Source organism: Notolepis coatsorum, assembly GCF_963971535.1.
Source record: "Notolepis coatsorum genome assembly, chromosome: 7".
Taxonomy (NCBI): Eukaryota; Metazoa; Chordata; class Actinopteri; order Aulopiformes; family Paralepididae; genus Notolepis; species Notolepis coatsorum.
The window spans coordinates 179578082-179604471 of record NC_140171.1 but is presented as its reverse complement, the minus strand read 5'-3'; the positions used below and the strand labels follow the sequence as shown (position 1 = coordinate 179604471).

At 47.0% G+C, this 26390-nt stretch overlaps 1 protein-coding gene across 1 annotated transcript in view; it reads right to left on the bottom strand.

The window, feature by feature from the left end:
* Positions 1 to 26390, bottom strand: part of comp (cartilage oligomeric matrix protein) — a gene marked incomplete at its 5' end in the record, with an annotated part of 98547 nt that overhangs the window by 47823 nt on the left and 24334 nt on the right. Inside the window, 7 exons of the mRNA XM_084319216.1 lie at positions 4846 to 4898; positions 5081 to 5199; positions 7799 to 7958; positions 19201 to 19308; positions 21059 to 21163; positions 21317 to 21469; positions 25758 to 25835. Coding sequence (XP_084175342.1) covers positions 4846 to 4898; positions 5081 to 5199; positions 7799 to 7958; positions 19201 to 19308; positions 21059 to 21163; positions 21317 to 21469; positions 25758 to 25835 — 776 coding nt within the window. The remainder of the gene's footprint in view (positions 1 to 4845; positions 4899 to 5080; positions 5200 to 7798; positions 7959 to 19200; positions 19309 to 21058; positions 21164 to 21316; positions 21470 to 25757; positions 25836 to 26390) is intronic.

Below are 26390 nucleotides of genomic sequence, written 5' to 3'. Positions count from 1 at the left end.
AAAGATCTCCTCTGGGTAACTGAGGGTTAAAGATCTTCTCTGGGTAACTGAGGGTTAAAGATCTTCTCTGGGTAACTGAGGGTTAAAGATCTTCTCTGGGTAACTGAGGGTTAAAGATCTTCTCTGGGTAACTGAGGGTTAAAGATCTCCTCTGGGTAACTGAGGGTTAAAGCTCTTCTCTGGGTAACTGAGGGTTAAAGATCTTCTCTGGGTAACTGAGGGTTAAAGATCTTCTCTGGGTAACTGAGGGTTAAAGATCTTCTCTGGGTAACTGAGGGTTAAAGATCTTCTCTGGGTAACTGAGGGTTAAAGATCTTCTCTGGGTAACTGAGGGTTAAAGATCTTCTCTGGGTAACTGAGGGTTAAAGATCTTCTCTGGGTAACTGAGGGTTAAAGCTCTTCTCTGGGTAACTGAGGGTTAAAGATCTTCTCTGGGTAACTGAGGGTTAAAGATCTTCTCTGGGTAACTGAGGGTTAAAGATCTCCTCTGGGTAACTGAGGGTTAAAGATCTTCTCTGGGTAACTGAGGGTTAAAGGGGAACTATTTTACTATTTCTTTCACTATTTGGGCACTTTTACACAATTCCTGTGAGTCTATGGAACACCTCTGTAATATATATATTTTTTTTATTCATTGTTTTGTATTTCTAATCAAGTCCTCAAAAACAGCATTTTTCTACCTCAAGATCTCGAGCTGTTTTGAGCCTGGGCTCCTAAACCACTGAGCTATACGGCCCCCCTGAACATTAACATGCAGCCTGGGGTCCTAAACCACTGCACCGGGCCGGCCCCCCTGAACATTAACATGCAGCCTGGGCTCCTAAACCACTGCACCGGGCCGGCCCCCCTGAACATTAACATGCAGCCTGGGCTCCTAAACCACTGCGCCGGGCCGGCCCCCCTGAACATTAACATGCAGCCTGGGCTCCTAAACCACTGCGCCGGGCCGGCCCCCCTGAACATTAACATGCAGCCTGGGCTCCTAAACCACTGCGCCGGGCCGGCCCCCCTGAACATTAACATGCAGCCTGGGCTCCTAAACCACTGCGCCGGGCCGGCCCCCCTGAACATTAACATGCAGCCTGGGCTCCTAAACCACTGCGCCGGGCCGGCCCCCCTGAACATTAACATGCAGCCTGGGCTCCTAAACCACGGCACCGTGCCGGCCCCCCTGAACATTAACATGCAGCCTGGGCTCCTAAACCACTGCGCCGGGCCGGCCCCCCTGAACATTAACATGCAGCCTGGGCTCCTAAACCACTGCACCGGGCCGGCCCCCCTGAACATTAACATGCAGCCTGGGCTCCTAAACCACTGCGCCGGGCCGGCCCCCCTGAACATTAACATGCAGCCTGGGCTCCTAAACCACTGCGCCGGGCCGGCCCCCCTGAACATTAACATGCAGCCTGGGCTCCTAAACCACTGCGCCGGGCCGGCCCCCCTGAACATTAACATGCAGCCTGGGCTCCTAAACCACTGCGCCGGGCCGGCCCCCCTGAACATTAACATGCAGCCTGGGCTCCTAAACCACTGCGCCGGGCCGGCCCCCCTGAACATTAACATGCAGCCTGGGCTCCTAAACCACTGCGCCGGGCCGGCCCCCCTGAACATTAACATGCAGCCTGGGCTCCTAAACCACTGCGCCGGGCCGGCCCCCCTGAACATTAACATGCAGCCTGGGCTCCTAAACCACTGCGCCGGGCCGGCCCCCCTGAACATTAACATGCAGCCTGGGCTCCTAAACCACTGCGCCGGGCCGGCCCCCCTGAACATTAACATGCAGCCTGGGCTCCTAAACCACGGCACCGTGCCGGCCCCCCTGAACATTAACATGCAGCCTGGGCTCCTAAACCACGGCACCGTGCCGGCCCCCCTGAACATTAACATGCAGCCTGGGCTCCTAAACCACTGCGCCGGGCCGGCCCCCCTGAACATTAACATGCAGCCTGGGCTCCTAAACCACTGCGCCGGGCCGGCCCCCCTGAACATTAACATGCAGCCTGGGCTCCTAAACCACTGCGCCGTGCCGGCCCCCCTGAACATTAACATGCAGCCTGGGCTCCTAAACCACTGCGCCGGGCCGGCCCCCCTGAACATTAACATGCAGCCTGGGCTCCTAAACCACTGCACCGGGCCGGCCCCCCTGAACATTAACATGCAGCCTGGGCTCCTAAACCACTGCGCCGGGCCGGCCCCCCTGAACATTAACATGCAGCCTGGGCTCCTAAACCACTGCACCGGGCCGGCCCCCCTGAACATTAACATGCAGCCTGGGCTCCTAAACCACTGCACCGGGCCGGCCCCCCTGAACATTAACATGCAGCCTGGGCTCCTAAACCACTGCGCCGGGCCGGCCCCCCTGAACATTAACATGCAGCCTGGGCTCCTAAACCACGGCACCGTGCCGGCCCCCCTGAACATTAACATGCAGCCTGGGCTCCTAAACCACTGCGCCGGGCCGGCCCCCCTGAACATTAACATGCAGCCTGGTCTCCTAAACCACGGCACCGTGCCGGCCCCCCTGAACATTAACATGCAGCCTGGGCTCCTAAACCACTGCACCGGGCCGGCCCCCCTGAACATTAACATGCAGCCTGGGCTCCTAAACCACTGCACCGGGCCGGCCCCCCTGAACATTAACATGCAGCCTGGGCTCCTAAACCACTGCGCCGGGCCGGCCCCCCTGAACATTAACATGCAGCCTGGGCTCCTAAACCACTGCGCCGGGCCGGCCCCCCTGAACATTAACATGCAGCCTGGGCTCCTAAACCACTGCACCGGGCCGGCCCCCCTGAACATTAACATGCAGCCTGGGCTCCTAAACCACTGCACCGGGCCGGCCCCCCTGAACATTAACATGCAGCCTGGGCTCCTAAACCACTGCGCCGGGCCGGCCCCCCTGAACATTAACATGCAGCCTGGGCTCCTAAACCACTGCGCCGGGCCGGCCCCCCTGAACATTAACATGCAGCCTGGGCTCCTAAACCACTGCGCCGGGCCGGCCCCCCTGAACATTAACATGCAGCCTGGGCTCCTAAACCACTGCGCCGGCCGGCCCCCCTGAACATTAACATGCAGCCTGGGCTCCTAAACCACTGCGCCGGGCCGGCCCCCCTGAACATTAACATGCAGCCTGGGCTCCTAAACCACTGCGCCGGGCCGGCCCCCCTGAACATTAACATGCAGCCTGGGCTCCTAAACCACTGCGCCGGCCGGCCCCCCTGAACATTAACATGCAGCCTGGGCTCCTAAACCACTGCGCCGGGCCGGCCCCCCTGAACATTAACATGCAGCCTGGGCTCCTAAACCACTGCGCCGGGCCGGCCCCCCTGAACATTAACATGCAGCCTGGGCTCCTAAACCACTGCACCGTGCCGGCCCCCCTGAACATTAACATGCAGCCTGGGCTCCTAAACCACTGCACCGGGCCGGCCCCCCTGAACATTAACATGCAGCCTGGGCTCCTAAACCACTGCGCCGTGCCGGCCCCCCTGAACATTAACATGCAGCCTGGGCTCCTAAACCACTGCACCGGGCCGGCCCCCCTGAACATTAACATGCAGCCTGGGCTCCTAAACCACTGCACCGGGCCGGCCCCCCTGAACATTAACATGCAGCGGTGTCTCTCTGACATCACATATAGGGCACATTTTCAAATGACTCAGTTCAGTGAGGGTGAATATTGTGAGAGGAGAATTGGAAGAATGCGCCAATATGAGAATTTTGAGACAGATCATATTAATATAAGTTCACATAGCTAGGAAACAATGCTAAACACTCAAAAAGGCCATTTATAAGATAGTTCCCCTTTAAAGATCTTCTCTGGGTAACTGAGGGTTAAAGATCTTCTCTGGGTAACTGAGGGTTAAAGATCTTCTCTGGGTAACTGAGGGTTAAAGATCTTCTCTGGGTAACTGAGGGTTAAAGATCTTCTCTGGGTAACTGAGGGTTAATAATAATAACTTTATTTGTATAGCACTTTTCATACAGAGGTTGCAGTTCAAAGTGCTTCACAACAGTAAAAAATACAGGCATAAGCGAGCATAAAAAGATAGACGGGTAGAATCACAGTGTTTCACATTAGGATCTAGCATCCCAATAGGCTCTCCGCTTACAGTTTTCAGTAACACAAATAGTAAAAATAGTTTAAAATGATTCAGTTTAAAAATAGTCAAAAAATTATAAAATAGAACGGACATAAAAAATACAGGCATGAGCGAGCATAGCAAGATATGGCAAATCACAGTGTTTCACATTAGGATCTAGCATCTTAATAGGCTCTCTATTCAGTAATACTCCTGTAGTTCATGAACAAATAATCACAGTGTTTCACATTTGGATCTAGCAAATAATAAGAATAAAATGATTCAGTTTAAAAATAGTCATAAATAATCCTGTATGCATCGTTGTTTAGTGTGTATGTGTGTTTATTGTGTTGTGTGTGTGTGTGTGTGGTTGTACTTCAGCTACTACTACTCTACAACTACCACTCCAGGACACAGTTAACCTAGATCTACTCTACTCTACAACTACCACTCCAGGACACAGTTAACCTAGATCTACTACTACTACAGCTACTACTCTACAACTACCAGGACACAGTTAACCTAGATCTACAACTACAACGCTACAACTACTACTACTCTACTCCAGGACACAGTTAACCTAGATCTACTCTACAACTACCACTCCAGGACACAGTTAACCTAGATCTACTACTACTCTACCCCAGGACACAGTTAACCTAGATCTACCAGGACACAGTTAACCTAGATCTACAACTACAACGCTACTACAAAAAAGCTCTTCTCTGGGTAACTGAGGGTTAAAGAAGAAGATCAATACCTGTCTTTATTGGTGTCGCAGGGGTCCCCGATCAGGTCATTGTCCTGGTCCAGCTGAGGAGGGAGAGGACGTTAATCTCTGTGTTGTGAACATGAACAAGGCGTGTGTTACAGGACTGTAGGTTCCTCTCCTTCAACCCTTGAGTTCCTGTATCTGCCAAGATGATACACTGCTGCAACCTGAAGAGTCTGTAACTGACTTATGGTGGGTCCAGCAGGGCAGAGGGCCTCCTCACCTGGTCTGGGTTGGGCACATAGGGACAGCTGTCACAGGCGTCTCCCACTTTGTCCCCGTCGCGATCTATCTGGTCGGCGTTCGGCACCCTTTTGCAGTTGTCCTTATTATTGAGGATGCCTGAGAGAGAGTACAGTGGGATGTGTTACATGTCAACCGCATTCTGCAGCACTCAATATATAGAACATCTTACAAGCTGATGAGTTATTATTACTGTAACTGGGGCTTCAGATGAATAGCCATTAGCCATGTCACTTGTTCTTTCTTTGACAGACAATACTTTTTACAGTTGTACATTAAACCCAAATCATTTTGAGTTTGAATGTTGTACACAACCTAAAGGTGCACAAATATTCTTCTTTAGCAATGAATGACAACAATCTAATGTTCTGGCTGTAGATAATGACAATTGAAGGAATGTTTCCTAAGTGATTGTTTTACCCTCTGAGGGTTTGTTTTACCCATAGTCCTGCTTCCCAAGTCGGTCCAAAAAACAAAATCCACAATCTGAGTCTGGAATCCCATATAGTTACGCAGAGTAAAGTGTGGGTGTGTTTGATTTAGTGACCAGGGCCTCACTTAAGCTACCCAAGGGTGTGTTTTAAGGAGAGCACTGGAATCAGTTGTTCAGATGGAATTAGGAAAATGCTGCATTTCTAGGTAAATAAGTAGCCTGTAATTAACTACCTAAATTACATGACCCGAAGTAATTAACTACCTAAACTACATGACCCAAAGTAGTTAACTACCTAAACTACATGACCCAAAGTAATTAACTACATAAACTACATGACCAAAGTAATTAACTACATAAACTACATGACCCAAAGTAGTTAACTACCTAAACTACATGACCCAAAGTAATTAACTACATAAACTACATGACCCAAAGTAATTAACTACATAAACTACATGACCCAAAGTAGTTCACTTCGGTGGTGGCGGAGAGGAGGAGCCTCGCTAAGCTCCAGGCCATCAGGGAAAACCCCTCCCACCCACTATACACAGACTTGGCTGACAGGAGGAGCATGTTCAGTGCCAGGCTCACACTACCTAAATGCAGCACTGAACGGCACAGGAAGTCCTTCATTCCGACAGCCATCAGACTATACAACGCATCACTGTGCCTCACTGCATCACTGAGCACAGGGTGACAGTTACCATCTTCCTGGACTTTTACTTTTAAACCAACATTGTTCAATATTACACTTACTGTATATTTCTGTATATTTTTACTGTATATTTCCGGGGCCACGCATCGCAAACCGCTGCGCCAAGAAAGGAATTCCCTTCTAACTAACCATGTCTATCCTGTCTCTGAGGATCAGGGGAGTGAGTTTTACTTCTATGTACCGCTACTGAGCCAGCCACGTCTCTGGTCACACTATCGCGGTACATATCCGTTACATGTCCACCAGGGAAGTTTTTTTCAAGGCGGACCGCTTTGAAAAAAAAAAAAAAAGCCTCAGAGCGTTTTTCTGGGTCTCCACAGAGCTCGCGCCAGCCGCGGCTCCGCCCCTTCCTCGATGAGTTACATTGATGAGCGCGCTCCTTTCCAAAAAGTTTAACTAGTTTCAACTTTATGCGCTGAGAGCGCTCTGACCAAAAACGCTGCCGCCGAGAGCTCATAAAACGCGAGGCGCGGCTCTGGGAAGAGGAGCGCGCCTGACGCTTCTCCAGCATAGAAATGAATGACAGAAAGGAGCTGACAACTCATAAAACGTCGGCTGTGGACACAAGCCCTTAAACTAGTAATTGAACGACATGTAGTTAACGGCACGGTGGTGTAGTGGTTAACACTGTCTCCCTCTAGTGGCACGGTGGTGTAGTGGTTAACACTGTCTCCCTCTAGTGGCACGGTGGTGTAGTGGTTAACACTGTCGCCTCACAGCTACAACTAAAAACTAGCAACCCTGCTAATGTTGGCATATTTACAGTTTTTAATTTGGAATTCATTTATAAATGTATAACTGTTGATTGATATGCACTGTCCCTGATCAAATAAACTGAGTAAACTAAACTAGAAGGTTGTGGGTTCGATTCGCGCTTGGGGACCAGGTTGCCGTGTTGCCAGTTACCCAGGTGGGGTATCTCCCGGGCCTTTCTGTGTGGAGTTTGCATGTTCTCCCCGTGCTCGCAAGGGTTTCCCCCCGATAAGAGAAACCCAATGGAAAAACATGCACAACAGATCGCTGACGCTGTGGCGTCCCTGACGAAGGCGGAGAGGAGCACTTGGATTGGTCCCCGGGGCGCGGCTCACGTTGACGCCTGTCTGCTCCCGGCTGCCCTTGGTAAGAAGGACGACGGGATGGGAGGTGCAGAGAACATTTCGCCAGCGACTCAGTGCATGTGTGTCTGTGTGTTCCTGTGGGTCGCCCAGCGCATGTGTGTGTGTGTTAATCTGATGACAAATAAAGATTTATACTTCTACTTAACTACCTCCCCAACACAGCCATCCCCATAGAGCCAATGTGCCACTCAAACTGAACCGGTCGAAAGCTTTCAGAGTGAGAGGCGCGTATCTTTCGATCATGATCAGTTTGACCAAAATGCAATTTTTTAAGGATACCCAATACGATACACTGTTTTTGAACTATATTACTATATTATGTGTTAACAATGCAGACCAGGTATCAGTGCTTCGCAAAGTGCAGATACTGTAGGAGGTCACATGGGGCATTGTTGTGTGTCTCTCTGCAGGCTGGGTTTTCACGCTAACCATCGCCGTCGATGTCCTCGTCGCACTCGTCCCCCAGTCTGTCCACGTCCGTGTCCTTCTGGTCGTTGTTCTTCACGGCGCGGCAGTTGTCACAGGCGTCGCCGAAGTCGTCCTCGTCCACGTTCCTCTGGTCCACGTTGGGCACCAGCACGCAGTTGTCCTGTAACAGTACAGTACCATATACTGTAAACTACACAACAGTGTTATATACTGTAAACTACACAACAGTACCCATATACTGTAAACTACACAACAGTGTTTGTACCTATATACTGTAAACTACACAACAGTGTTATATACTGTAAACTACACAACAGTACCCATATACTGTAAACTACACAACAGTGTTTGTACCTATATACTGTAAACTACACAACAGTGTTATATACTGTAAACTACACAACAGTGTTATATACTGTAAACTACACAACAGTGTTATATACTGTAAACTACACAACAGTACCTATATACTGTAAACTACACAACAGTGTTATATACTGTAAACTACACAACAGTGTTATATACTGTAAACTACACAACAGTGTTATATACTGTAAACTACACAACAGTGTTTGTACCATATACTGTAAACTACACAACAGTGTTATATACTGTAAACTACACAACAGTACCTATATACTGTAAACTACACAACAGTGTTATATACTGTAAACTACACAACAGTGTTATATACTGTAAACTACACAACAGTGTTATATACTGTAAACTACACAACAGTGTTATATACTGTAAACTACACAACAGTGTTATATACTGTAAACTACACAACAGTACCCATATACTGTAAACTACACAACAGTGTTTGTACCATATACTGTAAACTACACAACAGTGTTATATACTGTAAACTACACAACAGTACCTGTTGTGAAGGGCCAGATTAAACCGAATATATATATTTATTTATATATATATATTTAATTGTATTTGTATATTCTCTAATATTCCCTGATATCCCTTGTATATTCCTTGTACAATATGCATTGAATATCCATTCTAGCCTACTGAACATCCCATAATAGTCTCCATTCTACTATTGGTCGAGACCTTGGTGCCAGGCTGCCATACCCCCAGACCCAGTTCAAACGTACCGCTCAACATGTACGAACAAGTCCTAGTTCCGCGTAGGAATCTGGCTACCGCACCACTAATGGGACTATTTGTTCATAGTGCGTATATATACTGCGCTACTAAAGTAGGACTTCCTTTTCAGTCCAGTTTCTTACCCTCCAATAAAGTCACAGACGTAAAGCCTCCCCGCGACGCCACGTGTGGGAGTAAGGCCAAGTTCGCCTACCATCGGTATTGAGACATCGTGTATATTAATATTTGAATAGTCATATTTGGCACTATATCGTCGAGTTGGACGTAGTCTATTAAGCTAATAATAGTCTGTTAATATATAGTGCTTCGTGCGGTGAGAATACTACCGTAGTCAGCACCCCATCGTTTCGGGCAGAAAACTGGCTGCTTATCCAGGGTGGTTGACCCCACGTGAAGCTGCACCCGAGGAGCCCCAGAGCCGACGAGCGAGTGGACCTGTATACCGGATTATTCTACCGACGACAGCCCGCCTTCCCAGGCACGGATTATGCTTTGTATACGTTGATTATTCCATGGATAAAGACCCCTGACACTGCCGTGTGTTGGAACCCCCCCCCTGGAGAGGACGCAAGGTGAGGAGACGCTCTGCAAGACGAGGTCGCTTCACGTCTCTCCTCCGTGGACCGGAGGACGCCGGCCCACAAAGAGTCCATCTGCTTTCATCTGTGGTCCAAGGATCGCCGGCGCATTGAACGGCACTACAGTGGGTTCACCTGGGATACCCTTGGCCGGATGAGGCAGCCGGATTCTACCCCCCCCCCCCTTCCTACTCCTGTCGGCTTACAAGCGACCGGATTAACCCCCCCTAGTGTATCCAGCCTATAATCATTAAAGTATCATTGCTGTTATTCCTTAAACTATTCCAGGTCGTATATGTACCACCTGCGCCTTCAGAGATTGGACATTCTCTATTGATATACCGACGAATACTCTTGCCATAAAAGTGCATACTAATTCCCATTCATAAATGTGATTGATTTGATTAAGTGCTTGCTCTACACACCATCGCTGTGTAGAAATAAAGACCTATTTCTAATTCGTACATTTGTGTTGGATCCGTTTCATCTACGTGACAGTGTTCATCATAATATATTTATGCCGAGTACTGGGTGGCCGAATATTAAGTACAAAGGTAGTGGTAGTAAGTATCATATCTAGTAATACAGTCAGGGAATTGTACCCCTCAGTTACAATTGGTCCTTCGAGCCGGAGGGTAATTAGTGTAATATTAATATAGTGTTATTAATATTGAAATGGCCTATGATGAACACTCCACGAAACGATCCTCCTAACCAACGCCCGCAGCGCGAACGACGGCTCCCTCAGTACTTAGAGGCTTACGCTGTCAGTCAACAACCTAGTCTTCTACTAACAGTAAACGCGGTAAAACTAGAAAGTAAAAGTATGTCTAACCCCAACGCCCAGACTACCCCGACCATAGAGGCCCCTACGGGTTCTAATGTAACTGACCAAGTTCACGGTGGGGACCAGTGGGAACCAGACATGACTTCACACCCCGCCAGTACTGAAGAAGTAGTCCCCGATGAGTCCCGGGAGGAATACAACGCTACCGAGAGAGAACTCGGCACGGAAGAAGACGGGGAGAGCACCGTGGAGATAGAGCTCCAAGGCTCCGCAAGGAGTACCCCGAGGGAAGGCTCCCCTATACAACCGCCTTCTCCCAGCGAGGCAGAGAGGACCCTACAGCAGGCCTTCCTCATCAGCCTGAACGCCGCTGCTGAACGCGACCGACTGCAGATCCAGCAGCGGAGCGAAGAAGAGCATATACGTCTAGAAATAAGACGCATTCAGAGAGAAGAGAATGTGGCCCGAGACCGAGCAGACAGCCAGCGAGCAGCTGCTGGTGCTCTACGGGACGCAGAGCGCGACAGACAGCAAGCGCAACTAATAGAACAGCTGATCAGACGGACAACACCCTCTCCCTCCGCCAGAGGCTCCAGGAACTCGTCTAAGATAAGATAAGATAAGATAAGATATTCCTTTATTAATCCCCTTGGGGAAATTCGTGACACACACATACAGCTCAACGTCTCATAAATGATATTAACAACAACAACACAATCATTAAATTTTTACAGTAACAATGGCACAGCATAAATTCAACAGACATGTACATTTGTTGACACATGTCAGCATTACAGGAGGCCTGAGACACTGTATGCGATAGTCGGCTGCATTCCACCATGTGAACACAGTGGATCGCGCCTGGTGAACTGGAGGGAGGGCGGAGTGGGGGGGGGGGGGGGCATTGGAAATTCGGGTAAGGAATTTGGTTGTGGAGCAGTCAAGGGGGGGCCCCCACCGTCGCGCATCAGAGGCAGCCTACGTATGGCTGTGGCGCCAGATGAGTCACAACAGAAGGTGCGGATGGGGTGGGGGGGTGGGTGGGGGGGTGGGGGTAGGGGGGGGCCTCATCAATCTTATCGCTTCCAGCTAGTACAGACCGTCTCCTCTTTCCCAGAATCACACATCGCCGGAGAGTCAACTCCTCCGCGTTGACCTTGGCCTCGGTCCGTTCCACAGCAGAAAGGATAAGGAGGGTGTGGGAAGGGGGAGGGGGGGGGGGGGTGATAACATGCAGCTCGAGGCAGATATGCCGCATATAGTTAAAATCAGGTAAATTTTGTCTAATCATCGTCACCATCGTCGTATCCCCTATTACGGTACGGTGGCATTTTTATTTTCACGTCCCTAATTTCCGACGTGATGTCCAGTATGGCCTGTGACCGCGAAAGTTCCTCCGCATGGTTAGAAGCAAGTCTCTCAAGAATTGTCTTCAAGCATGACTGTTCGTCTACATGATAGAGTTCGCCTCTTTCCAACATGGTCTTGGAGCTCAATTGTTCATCACCGCGCAGGGTACTTAGATCAGCGATCTTCTTAAACAGTTCCATAAGGTTTTCCTTGATCCCGATGGCCAGGGAAATCAACTTCTTCCGAATTAGCTTCAGACAGTACCAGATCCAGCAGCTGACGGTGCCCAGGCCGAGCAGCATGACAATTAGAAGATATACGTCCTCAACGTCGTTTATCTCCAGTGGGAAAAAGCATATTGCGAGCCAGGTCCCGTATGAATTTATGGTGTATCCCGCCTGATAGCTCCCAAGAGGGCATAATGGGTCATCCGCATTCCGCTTCCTTGTAGAGAATATGCGATCAATCGCTGTAAAAGCCCAGCTTATTAGATCCATATTACGGTCAAAAGTCGAGTTGAGTTGAGGATTCTGCTGTAAAAAGAAAGAAGAAAAAGGCCAAAACGTCTGAGCGTTCTCCAGCGAGTGCAGATCTAGGCTCCGGTGAAACGAGCTGTAAGGGCTGGTACGGACGTCTCCAAGCGGATAAGAGAGAGGCCTTGAGGTGTTTTCTCTGGAGGAGGGAGAGGAGATAAAAATGCGACTGCTCCTGGGAAGAGAGAGTAGGCCACTAGAGTCTAGACACACCTCCAGGGCGGCATCCCCTAGCCGAGTAAACAACCCTGAACTTGACCAACAGACGAGGTCTATACCCCCCACAGACCACCTCCCCCCACCGGTCCAAGCGAGACCTAGCAACCGGGAAGGAGCAGCATATCCTGTGGAGAGGCTAAACCAGAGACTACAAGCACTGGATGACCTAACTGAAGACGAAGAGGAAGAGGAGGAGAACCACGCCCGACGACAGCACAGTACTCTACCGGACCAGGAGGTCCGGTACAGCCCAGGCTATACTCCCGCGGAGCTGCGCTACAGACCCCCGACTCTATACCCGGGTGAGCACGACGCACGACCCGCACCGAGGAACAGCACCTGGACAAGCGGGCCATGGTACACTGCCGGTACCAGCCCATACCAAGGAGCGGGAGGAGACTCGCCTAGGAGGCCTCTCCCCCAACGCTCGCCGATGTATCCACAGTCAGCGTCATACATTGGCACGCCTATGGTACCCGACTTCACCCAAGAGAACCGGGCCCAGTATACAGAACTCCGCATGTGTCTGGAGACCATGTTGGTGGATGTATTGGATGAACGCCATAAATACGCTATCCTACTGAAGCACTTAAAGGTACCCCGCGCACATAATATAGCGCTCGCCTACGCGACTTCCACCACCCCATACACAGCAGCGCTGGTAGCATTGGACCAGAGGTATGGGCGCATATGGGATTACGTGATCCAGGAGATCCGACACATCGACCGCTTACCCCCAGCAATAGACAATCGAGCACTGGACGACCTGTCCATCAGAGTGCAGTCCCTGGTAGGGATGTTGGGAGCGCAGAGAGAGAAGGGGAGGCATGAACTTTACGCCAACTCAAATGTGGAAAGGATCTTGGAGAAGCTGCCGCCCGCTCGACAGGAGCGTTTTAGGCGGCAGAGAGACCACAGAGACCCGAATGGCCCCGAACCGAACCTCCTCGATCTAGCAGACTTCCTGGCGAGAGAAGTCAGCAGCCTACGGCTAGATACATTCGGACGGAGCACCCCTGGCTCCAGAGAAGGAACCAGACGACTAAATGATGGAAGAAGATCGGTGACTGTGAGGAACCAATCGGAGTCAGTACCGAGCAGCAGGAGCCACAGTACCCCCTCCAGAACGGAGAAGTGGAAGATAGTGTGCCCCTACTGTGAGAAAGAACACTGGCTAGCGCAATGTGACTCCTTCCCCAAGCTGAACGCGGAGGAAGCAAGTCAATGGATAAAGTCCAACAAGCGCTGTTTCCGCTGTGCGCGCTCACACATGGCAGCCGAATGCCGCTTAAAGAAAAGGTGCACCAAGTGCGACGGAGCCCATCTGGACATACTTCACGACAGTAACAGACGGCGCCCTTCACCCGCACCATCCAGCAGCAAAGCGAGCGTCATGTACATCGATCCCGCCAGCAGCAGTGGAGCCCGAGTACTCCTAAAAGTAGTGCGTGTGACACTAAGCTACCAGAATAAAGTCCTGGACACTTACGCCGTCCTCGATGACGGGTCAGAGAAGACCCTTCTGCTCGCCTCCGCTGCGGCCCAGCTAGGGCTGCAGGGAAGCGAAACCCAAATGACAATTCGGACAATAAGACGAGATTTGAAGACGATAAAGGGCGAGAATGTCTCATTCTCTATCGCAGCAAGCGGCCAGCCTGAGCGACGGTACCAGATTACAGACGCTTTCACCAGCCAAGAAATAGGACTGTCGCGGTACACATACCCCGTCGCCAAGCTGATGGAGAAATATGTACATCTGCGCAAGTTACCGATCCCGCTCATAGACAATGCTATGCCGACCCTGTTGATAGGCTCCGACCATGCAGACCTCATTGTCCCGATAGACCGGGTTCATACCGGACCCCGAGGCTGTCCTGCAGCAGTCGAGACCCGTTTGGGATGGACTCTCCAAGGCCCGCTCGCCAAATCTCTCAACCGAAGTACAGCCACTAGATGTCTCCACTCCCGAGTCACAGAGGGAGAAACCGCACTCCTGCAACACGTAGAGCGGTTATGGACCTTGGAACAAATGCCCTTTAAGAACGGAAAGAAAGACATTCGCTCTAAAGATGACATTTACGCCATTCACCTCCTCGAGACAGGGACCAAGAGAGTCCCGGTCAACGGCGTGTTGAGATACGCCACGCCACTCCTGCGGCGAGAAGGAATGCCTACTTTCCACGCCAAGACAGACGCCACAGAACGGTACCTGCTGAACACGGAGCGGCGCTTAGCCAAGAACCCCGCCCAAGAGAGTGTATACCGTGCTGAGATTGAGAAGCTCATCACAGCGGGACACGTCACAAAGATGGACATTACAGAGGCTGACCAGACCACTGAATCGTGGTACGTGCCTCACCACAAGGTCCATCACAACGGTAAAGACCGCATAGTATTTAACTGCAGCTACCAGATCGGATCCCAAAATCTGAATAAAGAGTTACTGCCCGGTCCCACACTCGGCCCCTCCCTACTCGGCGTTCTACTCCGCTTCCGCCAGGAAAAGGTGGCCATCAGCGGGGACATTAAAGGAATGTTCCTGCAGGTGAGATTAGTAGAGGAGGACAAGCCCCTGTTACGGTTCCTATGGAGAGAGAAGCCAGGAGATGAGCACCCAGCCATCTACCAATGGGAAGTCCTCCCCTTCGGAACGACGTGCAGCCCCTGCTGTGCTACATTTGCACTACAGAAACATGTAGCAGAGGACCCAGCAGCGGACGAAGAGGTCCGACACAGCGTAAAGAACAGCTTCTACGTAGACAACTGTCTACAAAGCCTTTCAACCCAGGAAGAAGCCGAGGCTCTCCTGATTAAACTCCGCGCCTCATTGATCAAAGGCGGCTTTGATCTCAGGCAGTGGGCCAGCAGCGATCCGCAAGTACTGCGCAGCCTCTCCTCCGAGGACAAGGCAGCCAGCAGCGAGACCTGGATGGCTACAATCCCGGGAGAAGCCCAGGAGATGACCCTGGGATTGGTGTGGCGATTCAAAACAGATTCGCTTCACTACAGACACAAGCCCCTGACTACGGACCAGGGAAGGCCGGCGGCGGCGCCGACCACCAGACGGAGTGTGTACACAACACTCGCCCGACAATATGACCCGCTAGGATGTATTCTACCGTACACCACCAGGGCAAAAATGATTGTACGAGCATTGTGGGACAAGGACCAGGGCTGGGACGACCCCATTCCCGCACACCTTGCATCCACCTGGAGAGAGTGGGAGATGGAGCTCCACTCACTCCCAGGCGTTAATATGCGCCGAAGCTACTTCCCACCCACGGTGAGGCCAGAGACATGTAAAATGGACTTACACGTCTTCAGTGACGCCTCAGAGGTCGCATACGGATCAGTAGCCTACTTGCGGGCCCAAGAAAAGGGGGGAGAGATCTACACAGCATTTGTCCTCGCCCGCTCGAGAATAGCCCCACGCAAGCAACAATCTATCCCACGTCTAGAGCTCTGCGCAGCCCTAGCCGGAGCGCACCTAGCCACGCTCATCCAACGTGAGCTCACCATACCGGTGTCTAGAACAATCCTGTGGTCAGATTCCACGACAGTACTCGCCTGGATCAAATCGGACTCATGCAAGTACAAAGTCTTCGTGGGAGTCAGAGTCACCGAGATTCAAGACTTAACCGAAGAGTTAACCGGAGAAACAGAGTGGCGCTACGTTGATACAAAACAGAACCCAGCTGACGTCATCACCCGGGGAATGCCCCTAGATGACCTCACCCGTCGCAATGTCTACAGTGACGGCCCAGCATTCCTAAAGCTCCCGGAAGGAGAGTGGCCCACGCCTATCCCGAGGGAAGCCAGTCAGGAGGAGGCTGAGAATAAGAAGCCTGTGTTCTGTGGATTGAGCACTGTTATCTCCGCAGACCCCAACACACTCCTGATGGGGCGGCTAGATCCTGCATTACCCCAGACAATGTACCGGCCTGAAGAAGCGAACGGCCGACGAATGTGGAGGTACAGCCAAGTATTAGCCGACAAGTTTTGGAGCAGTTTCCTACTGCACTACCTACCGTCTCTACAGACCCGCCAGAAGTGGGTAAAGGAGAGAGACAATTTGACAGAAGGAACAGCCGTCATGATTATTGATCAATCACTGCCCAGAGCTATGTGGCCGGCCGGCCGCGTAAGCAAAGTGATCACCGGTGCCGACGGCAAGGTCCGAGCAGCTGAAGTGCTTGTCCAGGGTCGCACTTACACCCGTCCCGTGGCGAGGCTCATAGAACTGCCCCGACTCCCAGACACAATCGATGATGACCATGACCCTATAACCCTATGACTTTGTGAAGTTGACTGACCCCTACAGCAAACCCTTATGTGTAAATAGACAACGCGATTAATCTGTCTCTGTTTAACTGATTAGGTCTGGGACCAATCAGGGGGTGGCTGTTGTGAAGGGCCAGATTAAACCGAATATATATATTTATTTATATATATATATTTAATTGTATTTGTATATTCTCTAATATTCCCTGATATCCCTTGTATATTCCTTGTACAATATGCATTGAATATCCATTCTAGCCTACTGAACATCCCATAATAGTCTCCATTCTACTATTGGTCGAGACCTTGGTGCCAGGCTGCCATACCCCCAGACCCAGTTCAAACGTACCGCTCAACATGTACGAACAAGTCCTAGTTCCGCGTAGGAATCTGGCTACCGCACCACTAATGGGACTATTTGTTCATAGTGCGTATATATACTGCGCTACTAAAGTAGGACTTCCTTTTCAGTCCAGTTTCTTACCCTCCAATAGAGTCACAGACGTAAAGCCTCCCCGCGACGCCACGTGTGGGAGTAAGGCCAAGTTCGCCTACCATCGGTATTGAGACATCGTGTATATTAATATTTGAATAGTCATATTTGGCACTATATCGTCGAGTTGGACGTAGTCTATTAAGCTAATAATAGTCTGTTAATATATAGTGCTTCATGCGGTGAGAATACTACCGTAGTCAGCACCCCATCGTTTCGGGCAGAAAACTGGCTGCTTATCCAGGGTGGTTGACCCCACGTGAAGCTGCACCCGAGGAGCCCCAGAGCCGACGAGCGAGTGGACCTGTATACCGGATTATTCTACCGACGACAGCCCGCCTTCCCAGGCACGGATTATGCTTTGTATACGTTGATTATTCCATGGATAAAGACCCCCGACACTGCCGTGTGTTGGAACCCCCCCCCCTGGAGAGGACGCAAGGTGAGGAGACGCTCTGCAAAACGAGGTCGCTTCACGTCTCTCCTCCGTGGACCGGAGGACGCCGGCCCACAAAGAGTCCATCTGCTTTCATCTGTGGTCCAAGGATCGCCGGCGCATTGAACGGCACTACAGTGGGTTCACCTGGGATACCCTTGGCCGGATGAGGCAGCCGGATTCTACCCCCCCCCCCTTCCTACTCCTGTCGGCTTACAAGCGACCGGATTAACCCCCCCTAGTGTATCCAGCCTATAATCATTAAAGTATCATTGCTGTTATTCCTTAAACTATTCCAGGTCGTATATGTACCACCTGCGCCTTCAGAGATTGGACATTCTCTATTGATATACCGACGAATACTCTTGCCATAAAAGTGCATACTAATTCCCATTCATAAATGTGATTGATTTGATTAAGTGCTTGCTCTACACACCATCGCTGTGTAGAAATAAAGACCTATTTCTAATTCGTACATTTGTGTTGGATCCGTTTCATCTACGTGACAGTGTTCATCATAATATATTAATGCCGAGTACTGGGTGGCCGAATATTAAGTACAAAGGTAGTGGTAGTAAGTATCATATCTAGTAATACAGTCAGGGAATTGTACCCCTCAGTTACAGTACCCATATACTGTAAACTACACAACAGTGTTTGTACCATATACTGTAAACTACACAACAGTGTTATATACTGTAAACTACACAACAGTACCCATATACTGTAAACTACACAACAGTGTTTGTACCATATACTGTAAACTACACAACAGTGTTATATACTGTAAACTACACAACAGTGTTATATACTGTAAACTACACAACAGTACCCATATACTGTAAACTACACAACAGTGTTTGTACCATATACTGTAAACTACACAACAGTACCCATATACTGTAAACTACACAACAGTGTTTGTACCTATATACTGTAAACTACACAACAGTGTTCGTACCTAGATACTGTAAACTACACAACAGTGTTTGTACCTATATACTGTAAACTACACAACAGTGTTTGTACCTATATACTGTAAACTACACAACAGTGTTCGTACCTATATACTGTAAACTACACAACAGTGTTTGTACCTATATACTGTAAACTACACAACAGTGTTCGTACCATATACTGTAAACTACACAACAGTGTTTGTACCTATATACTGTAAACTACACAACAGTGTTTGTACCTATATACTGTAAACTACACAACAGTGTTTGTACCTATATACTGTAAACTACACAACAGTGTGTGTACCTATATACTGTAAACTACACAACAGCGTTTGTACTATATAGCATAACAAAAGTGAAAACATGAATTCACATTGGAGATACAGGATTTTCACCTGACTGCAGCGATATGTGAATTGTTAACCCTTTCACTACCACACTACAGACAGTTAACCATTTGTCGTGTGGCAGTGAAAGGGTTAACCTTCTGTGTTGTCACAGTGAAAGGGTTAACCCTTTGGTAGTGTGGTAGTGAAAGGGTTCAAAATGGGTGTCACTCCCCATCACTTTATTCAAAGTTGAAAGTGCAAAATATGTATCACTGCGAAAATGGTCACTGAAATGGTCAATGCGTGAACCTGTGTGTTCAGGATGCCATCGCCGTCGGCATCGTCATCGCAGCCGTCTCCCATCCCGTCCTGGTCCGCATCTTCTTGGCCAGAGTTGGGCACCGTTAGACAGTTATCCTAAAGGGAAAGACCATTAGACAGTTATCCTAAAGAGAAAGACCGTTAGACAGTTATCCTAAAGAGAAAGACCGTTAGACAGTTATCCTTAAGAGAAAGACCGTTAGACAGTTATCCTAAAGAGAAAGACCGTTAGACAGTTATCCTAAAGAGAAAGACCGTTAGACAGTTATCCTAAAGAGAAAGACCGTTAGACAGTTATCCTAAAGAGAAAGACCGTTAGACAGTTATCCTAAAGAGAAAGACCGTTAGACAGTTATCCTAAAGAGAAAGACCGTTAGACAGTTATCCTAAAGAGAAAGACCGTTAGACAGTTATCCTAAAGAGAAATACCGTTAGACAGTTATCTTAAAGAGAAAGACCGTTAGACAGTTATCCTAAAGAGAAAGACCGTTAGACAGTTATCCTAAAGAGAAAGACCGTTAGACAGTTATCCTAAAGAGAAAGACCGTTAGACAGTTATCCTAAAGAGAAAGACCGTTAGACAGTTATCCTAAAGACAAAGACCGTTAAACAGTTATCCTAAAGACAAAGACCGTTAGACAGTTATCCTAAAGAGAAAGACCGTTAGACAGTTATCCTAAAGAGAAAGACCGTTAGACAGTTATCCTAAAAAGAAAGACCGTTAGACAGTTATCCTAAAGAGAAAGACCGTTAGACAGTTATCCTAAAGAGAAAGACCGTTAGACAGTTATCCTAAAGACAAAGACCGTTAGACAGTTATCCTAAAGAGAAAGACCGTTAGACAGTTATCCTAAAGAGAAAGACCGTTAGACAGTTATCCTAAAGAGAAAGACCGTTAGACAGTTATCCTAAAGAGAAAGACAGTTATCCTAAAGAGAAAGACCGTTAGACAGTTATCCTAAAGAGAAAGACCGTTAGACAGTTATCCTAAAGAGAAAGACCGTTAGACAGTTATCCTAAAGAGAAAGACCGTTAGACAGTTATCCTAAAGAGAAAGACCGTTAGACAGTTATCCTAAAGAGAAAGACCGTTAGACAGTTATCCTGAAGAGAAAGACCGTTAGACAGTTATCCTAAAGAGAAAGACAGTTATCCTAAAGAGAAAGACCGTTAGACAGTTATCCTAAAGAGAAAGACAGTTATCCTAAAGAGAAAGACCGTTAGACAGTTATCCTAAAGAGAAAGACCGTTAGACAGTTATCCTAAAGAGAAAGACCGTTAGACAGTTATCCTGAAGAGAAAGACCGTTAGACAGTTATCCTAAAGAGAAAGACCGTTAGACAGTTATCCTAAAGAGAAAGACCGTTAGACAGTTATCCTAAAGAGAAAGACCGTTAGACAGTTATCCTAAAGAGAAAGACCGTTAGACAGTTATCCTAAAGAGAAAGACCGTTAGACAGTTATATTAAAGAGAAAGACCGTTAGACAGTTATCCTAAAGAGAAAGACCGTTAGACAGTTATCCTAAAGAGAAAGACCGTTAGACAGTTATCCTAAAGAGAAAGACCGTTAGACAGTTATCCTAAAGAGAAAGACCGTTAGACAGTTATCCTAAAGAGAAAGACCGTTAGACAGTTATCCTAAAGAGAAAGACCGTTAGACAGTTATCCTAAAGAGAAAGACACTTCAGTTCAGAAAAGACGAGAACTATCCACCACCCTTATAAAGCAGTCACCATAAAACACCTCTTTGCGGACGATTAACTTCTGCTGTTCTGTTTGAGTCTTTTGCTCTGTGTCTGTTTTCCACAGGCCCCCTCCTCTGCACAGGGTCATGAAAGTGACTCACCTTGCCACAGTTCGTCTCAGGACATTGCAGTTTCTCATCAGGGATACCATCGATGTCAATATCAGGCCCGCAAAGGTAGCCGTTGCCAGCCCATCCGACACCACACTGTGCGTGGAGAAAAGATTGGTTCATGTACTCATAGATTTATGTGCTAGATATAGCATGTGCAGTCAATAACTGCTCGAATAGAACTTAGATATAAGAAGAGCAAAAAAGTCAAATGTTTTTTTCTGTCATATTTATTTGTTTAAATCTCACCTGGCACTCTATCTTCCCCTCCCGGTGGACGATGCACTCGGCGCTGGCGTGGCAGGGGTTGGGTTGGCCGTTACCACAGGCCCTTTCAGGCTTGCAGCCACGTCGCTGGTCCCCGATGTAGCCCGTCTTACAGGGGCCACACCTGAAGGAGCCCTGATGACACACACACAAGTGTCTACTCAATGTACTTATACTGTACTAGACAACCAATTTGACAATGGTCAAGATTAGATTAAACATTTGACTGCACCTCATTCTGGGATAGTATTCGACTCAATGTAACACAATCTCCATCATTTGCATAACTGCTATATATACCTATTGGCAGCGACTAGCGGCCTCCAGGCTCCACAACAGGGGGCAGCGACTGCTGCCAGACATTGACCTGGGACTAATAGGAACCCAAGGAGGACAATAACACTACCTTAGGCATACTGCACCTCATGTGGATACTGTGATACTGTGAATAATGTATATTTCAGTTAGTTAGATAGTAAATTATAACACTACCTGATGCATACTGCACCTTATGTGACACTGTGAATATATATTTCAGTTAGTTAGATAGTAAATTATATTGACCTATTCGTTTACACTGCTTGTGTTGTTTTTACTACCTGTACCCCCCCCCCCCCCCCCCTTCCCCCATGCTGCTATGATGCCTGAATTTCCCCAAGGGGATCAATAAAGGAATATCTTATCTTATCTTATCTTATTGCATCGGTCTTGTATTTTTCATCTGTTTCTGTTCATATGAGTCTTGAAATATCCTGGAAACACTCCTCTTATCAAGCGTCACCCTGCTATATGCACATAGTTCTGCATCCATTGTAGAAATTCCTATAATCCTATAATTTCTATAATGCTATAATTCATCTGTGCATACATTCTCATGTCTAAACGTTTTGTTTCATTTTAATTCCTGGCGCATGTACATGTACTTACACAGACTGTGTGTGTAATATATATTCTTCTTACAATATGGTGTGTATAGTATGTGTGTACAGTAGGGTGTGTATAGTATGTGTGTATAGTGTGTGTGTACAGTATGGTGTGTAGTATGTGTGTATAGTATGTGTGTATAGTAGGGTGTGTATAGTATGTGTGTATAGTATGTGTGTACAGTAGGGTGTGTATAGTATGTGTGTATAGTGTGTGTGTACAGTATGGTGTGTAGTATGTGTGTATAGTATGTGTGTATAGTGTGTGTGTGTGTATAGTATGGTGTGTATAGCATGTGTGTACAGTATGTGTGTACAGTATGTGTGTGTACAGTATGTGTGTGTACAGTATGGTGTGTAGTATACAGTATATACTCACAGGGGTGTTCACACAGTATGGTGTGTAGTATACAGTATATACTCACAGGGGTGTTCACACAGTATGGTGTGTAGTATACAGTATATACTCACAGGGGTGTTCACACAGTATGGTGTGTAGTATACAGTATATACTCACAGGGGTGTTCACACAGTATGGTGTGTAGTATACAGTATATACTCACAGGGGTGTTCACACAGTATGGTGTGTAGTATACAGTATATACTCACAGGGGTGTTCACACAGTATGGTGTGTAGTATACAGTATATACTCACAGGGGTGTTCACACAGTATGGTGTGTAGTATACAGTATATACTCACAGGGGTGTTCACACAGTATGGTGTGTAGTATACAGTATATACTCACAGGGGTGTTCACACAGTATGGTGTGTAGTATACAGTATATACTCACAGGGGTGTTCACACAGTATGGTGTGTAGTATACAGTATATACTCACAGGGGTGTTCACACAGTATGGTGTGTAGTATACAGTATATACTCACAGGGGTGTTCACACAGTATGGTGTGTAGTATACAGTATATACTCACAGGGGTGTTCACACAGTATGGTGTGTAGTATACAGTATATACTCACAGGGGTGTTCACACAGTATGGTGTGTAGTATACAGTATATACTCACAGGGGTGTTCACACAGTATGGTGTGTAGTATACAGTATATACTCACAGGGGTGTTCACACAGTATGGTGTGTAGTATACAGTATATACTCACAGGGGTGTTCACACAGTATGGTGTGTAGTATACAGTATATACTCACAGGGGTGTTCACACAGTATGGTGTGTAGTATACAGTATATACTCACAGGGGTGTTCACACAGTATGGTGTGTAGTATACAGTATATACTCACAGGGGTGTTCACACAGTATGGTGTGTAGTATACAGTATATACTCACAGGGGTGTTCACACAGTATGGTGTGTAGTATACAGTATATACTCACAGGGGTGTTCACACAGTATGGTGTGTAGTATACAGTATATACTCACAGGGGTGTTCACACAGTATGGTGTGTAGTATACAGTATATACTCACAGGGGTGTTCACACAGTATGGTGTGTAGTATACAGTATATACTCACAGGGGTGTTCACACAGTATGGTGTGTAGTATACAGTATATACTCACAGGGGTGTTCACACAGTATGGTGTGTAGTATACAGTATATACTCACAGGGGTGTTCACACAGTATGGTGTGTAGTATACAGTATATACTCACAGGGGTGTTCACACAGTATGGTGTGTAGTATACAGTATATACTCACAGGGGTGTTCACACAGTATGGTGTGTAGTATACAGTATATACTCACAGGGGTGTTCACACAGTATGGTGTGTAGTATACAGTATATACTCACAGGGGTGTTCACACAGTATGGTGTGTAGTATACAGTATATACTCACAGGGGTGTTCACACAGTATGGTGTGTAGTATACAGTATATACTCACAGGGGTGTTCACACAGTATGGTGTGTAGTATACAGTATATACTCACAGGGGTGTTCACACAGTATGGTGTGTAGTATACAGTATATACTCACAGGGGTGTTCACACAGTATGGTGTGTAGTATACAGTATATACTCACAGGGGTGTTCACACAGTATGGTGTGTAGTATACAGTATATACTCACAGGGGTGTTCACACAGTATGGTGTGTAGTATACAGTATATACTCACAGGGGTGTTCACACAGTATGGTGTGTAGTATACAGTATATACTCACAGGGGTGTTCACACAGTATGGTGTGTAGTATACAGTATATACTCACAGGGGTGTTCACACAGTATGGTGTGTAGTATACAGTATATACTCACAGGGGTGTTCACACAGTATGGTGTGTAGTATACAGTATATACTCACAGGGGTGTTCACACAGTATGGTGTGTAGTATACAGTATATACTCACAGGGGTGTTCACACAGTATGGTGTGTAGTATACAGTATATACTCACAGGGGTGTTCACACAGTATGGTGTGTAGTATACAGTATATACTCACAGGGGTGTTCACACAGTATGGTGTGTAGTATACAGTATATACTCACAGGGGTGTTCACACAGTATGGTGTGTAGTATACAGTATATACTCACAGGGGTGTTCACACAGTATGGTGTGTAGTATACAGTATATACTCACAGGGGTGTTCACACAGTATGGTGTGTAGTATACAGTATATACTCACAGGGGTGTTCACACAGTATGGTGTGTAGTATACAGTATATACTCACAGGGGTGTTCACACAGTATGGTGTGTAGTATACAGTATATACTCACAGGGGTGTTCACACAGTATGGTGTGTAGTATACAGTATATACTCACAGGGGTGTTCACACAGTATGGTGTGTAGTATACAGTATATACTCACAGGGGTGTTCACACAGTATGGTGTGTAGTATACAGTATATACTCACAGGGGTGTTCACACAGTATGGTGTGTAGTATACAGTATATAGTGTGTAGTATACAGTATATAGTGTGTAGTATACAGTATATAGTGTGTAGTATACAGTATATAGTGTGTAGTATACAGTATATACTCACAGGGGTGTTCACACAGTATAGTGTGTAGTATACAGTATATAGTGTGTAGTATACAGTATATAGTGTGTAGTATACAGTATATAGTGTGTAGTATACAGTATATACTCACAGGGGTGTTCACACAGTATAGTGTGTAGTATACAGTATATACTCACAGGGGTGTTCACACAGTATGGTGTGTAGTATACAGTATATACTCACAGGGGTGTTCACACAGTATGGTGTGTAGTATACAGTATATACTCACAGGGGTGTTCACACAGTATGGTGTGTAGTATACAGTATATACTCACAGGGGTGTTCACACAGTATGGTGTGTAGTATACAGTATATAGTGTGTAGTATACAGTATATAGTGTGTAGTATACAGTATATAGTGTGTAGTATACAGTATATAGTGTGTAGTATACAGTATATAGTGTGTAGTATACAGTATATACTCACAGGGGTGTTCACACAGTATAGTGTGTAGTATACAGTATATAGTGTGTAGTATACAGTATATAGTGTGTAGTATACAGTATATAGTGTGTAGTATACAGTATATACTCACAGGGGTGTTCACACAGACAGAATTCTCCACACAGCCTCCTTTATTGGGCGCCTCGCACTCGTTGACGTCCCTGCACACCTGGAGGTGAAGACAGAGATTACACCCAAGAACATTGTAGCTGCTTACAGTATATTACTATCTAGTACAGTATATTACACATCTAGTACAGTATATTACACATCTAGTACAGTATATTACACATCTAGTACAGTATATTACACATCTAGTACAGTATATTACATCTAGTACAGTATATTACACATCTAGTACAGTATATTACACATCTAGTACAGTATATTACACATCTAGTACAGTATATTACAGTATATTACATCTAGTACAGTATATTACACATCTAGTACAGTATATTACACATCTAGTACAGTATATTACACATCTAGTACAGTATATTACACATCTAGTACAGTATATTACATCTAGTACAGTATATTACACATCTAGTACAGTATATTACACATCTAGTACAGTATATTACACATCTAGTACAGTATATTACATCTAGTACAGTATATTACACATCTAGTACAGTATATTACACATCTAGTACAGTATATTACACATCTAGTACAGTATATTACAGTATATTACAGTATATTACACATATAGTACAGT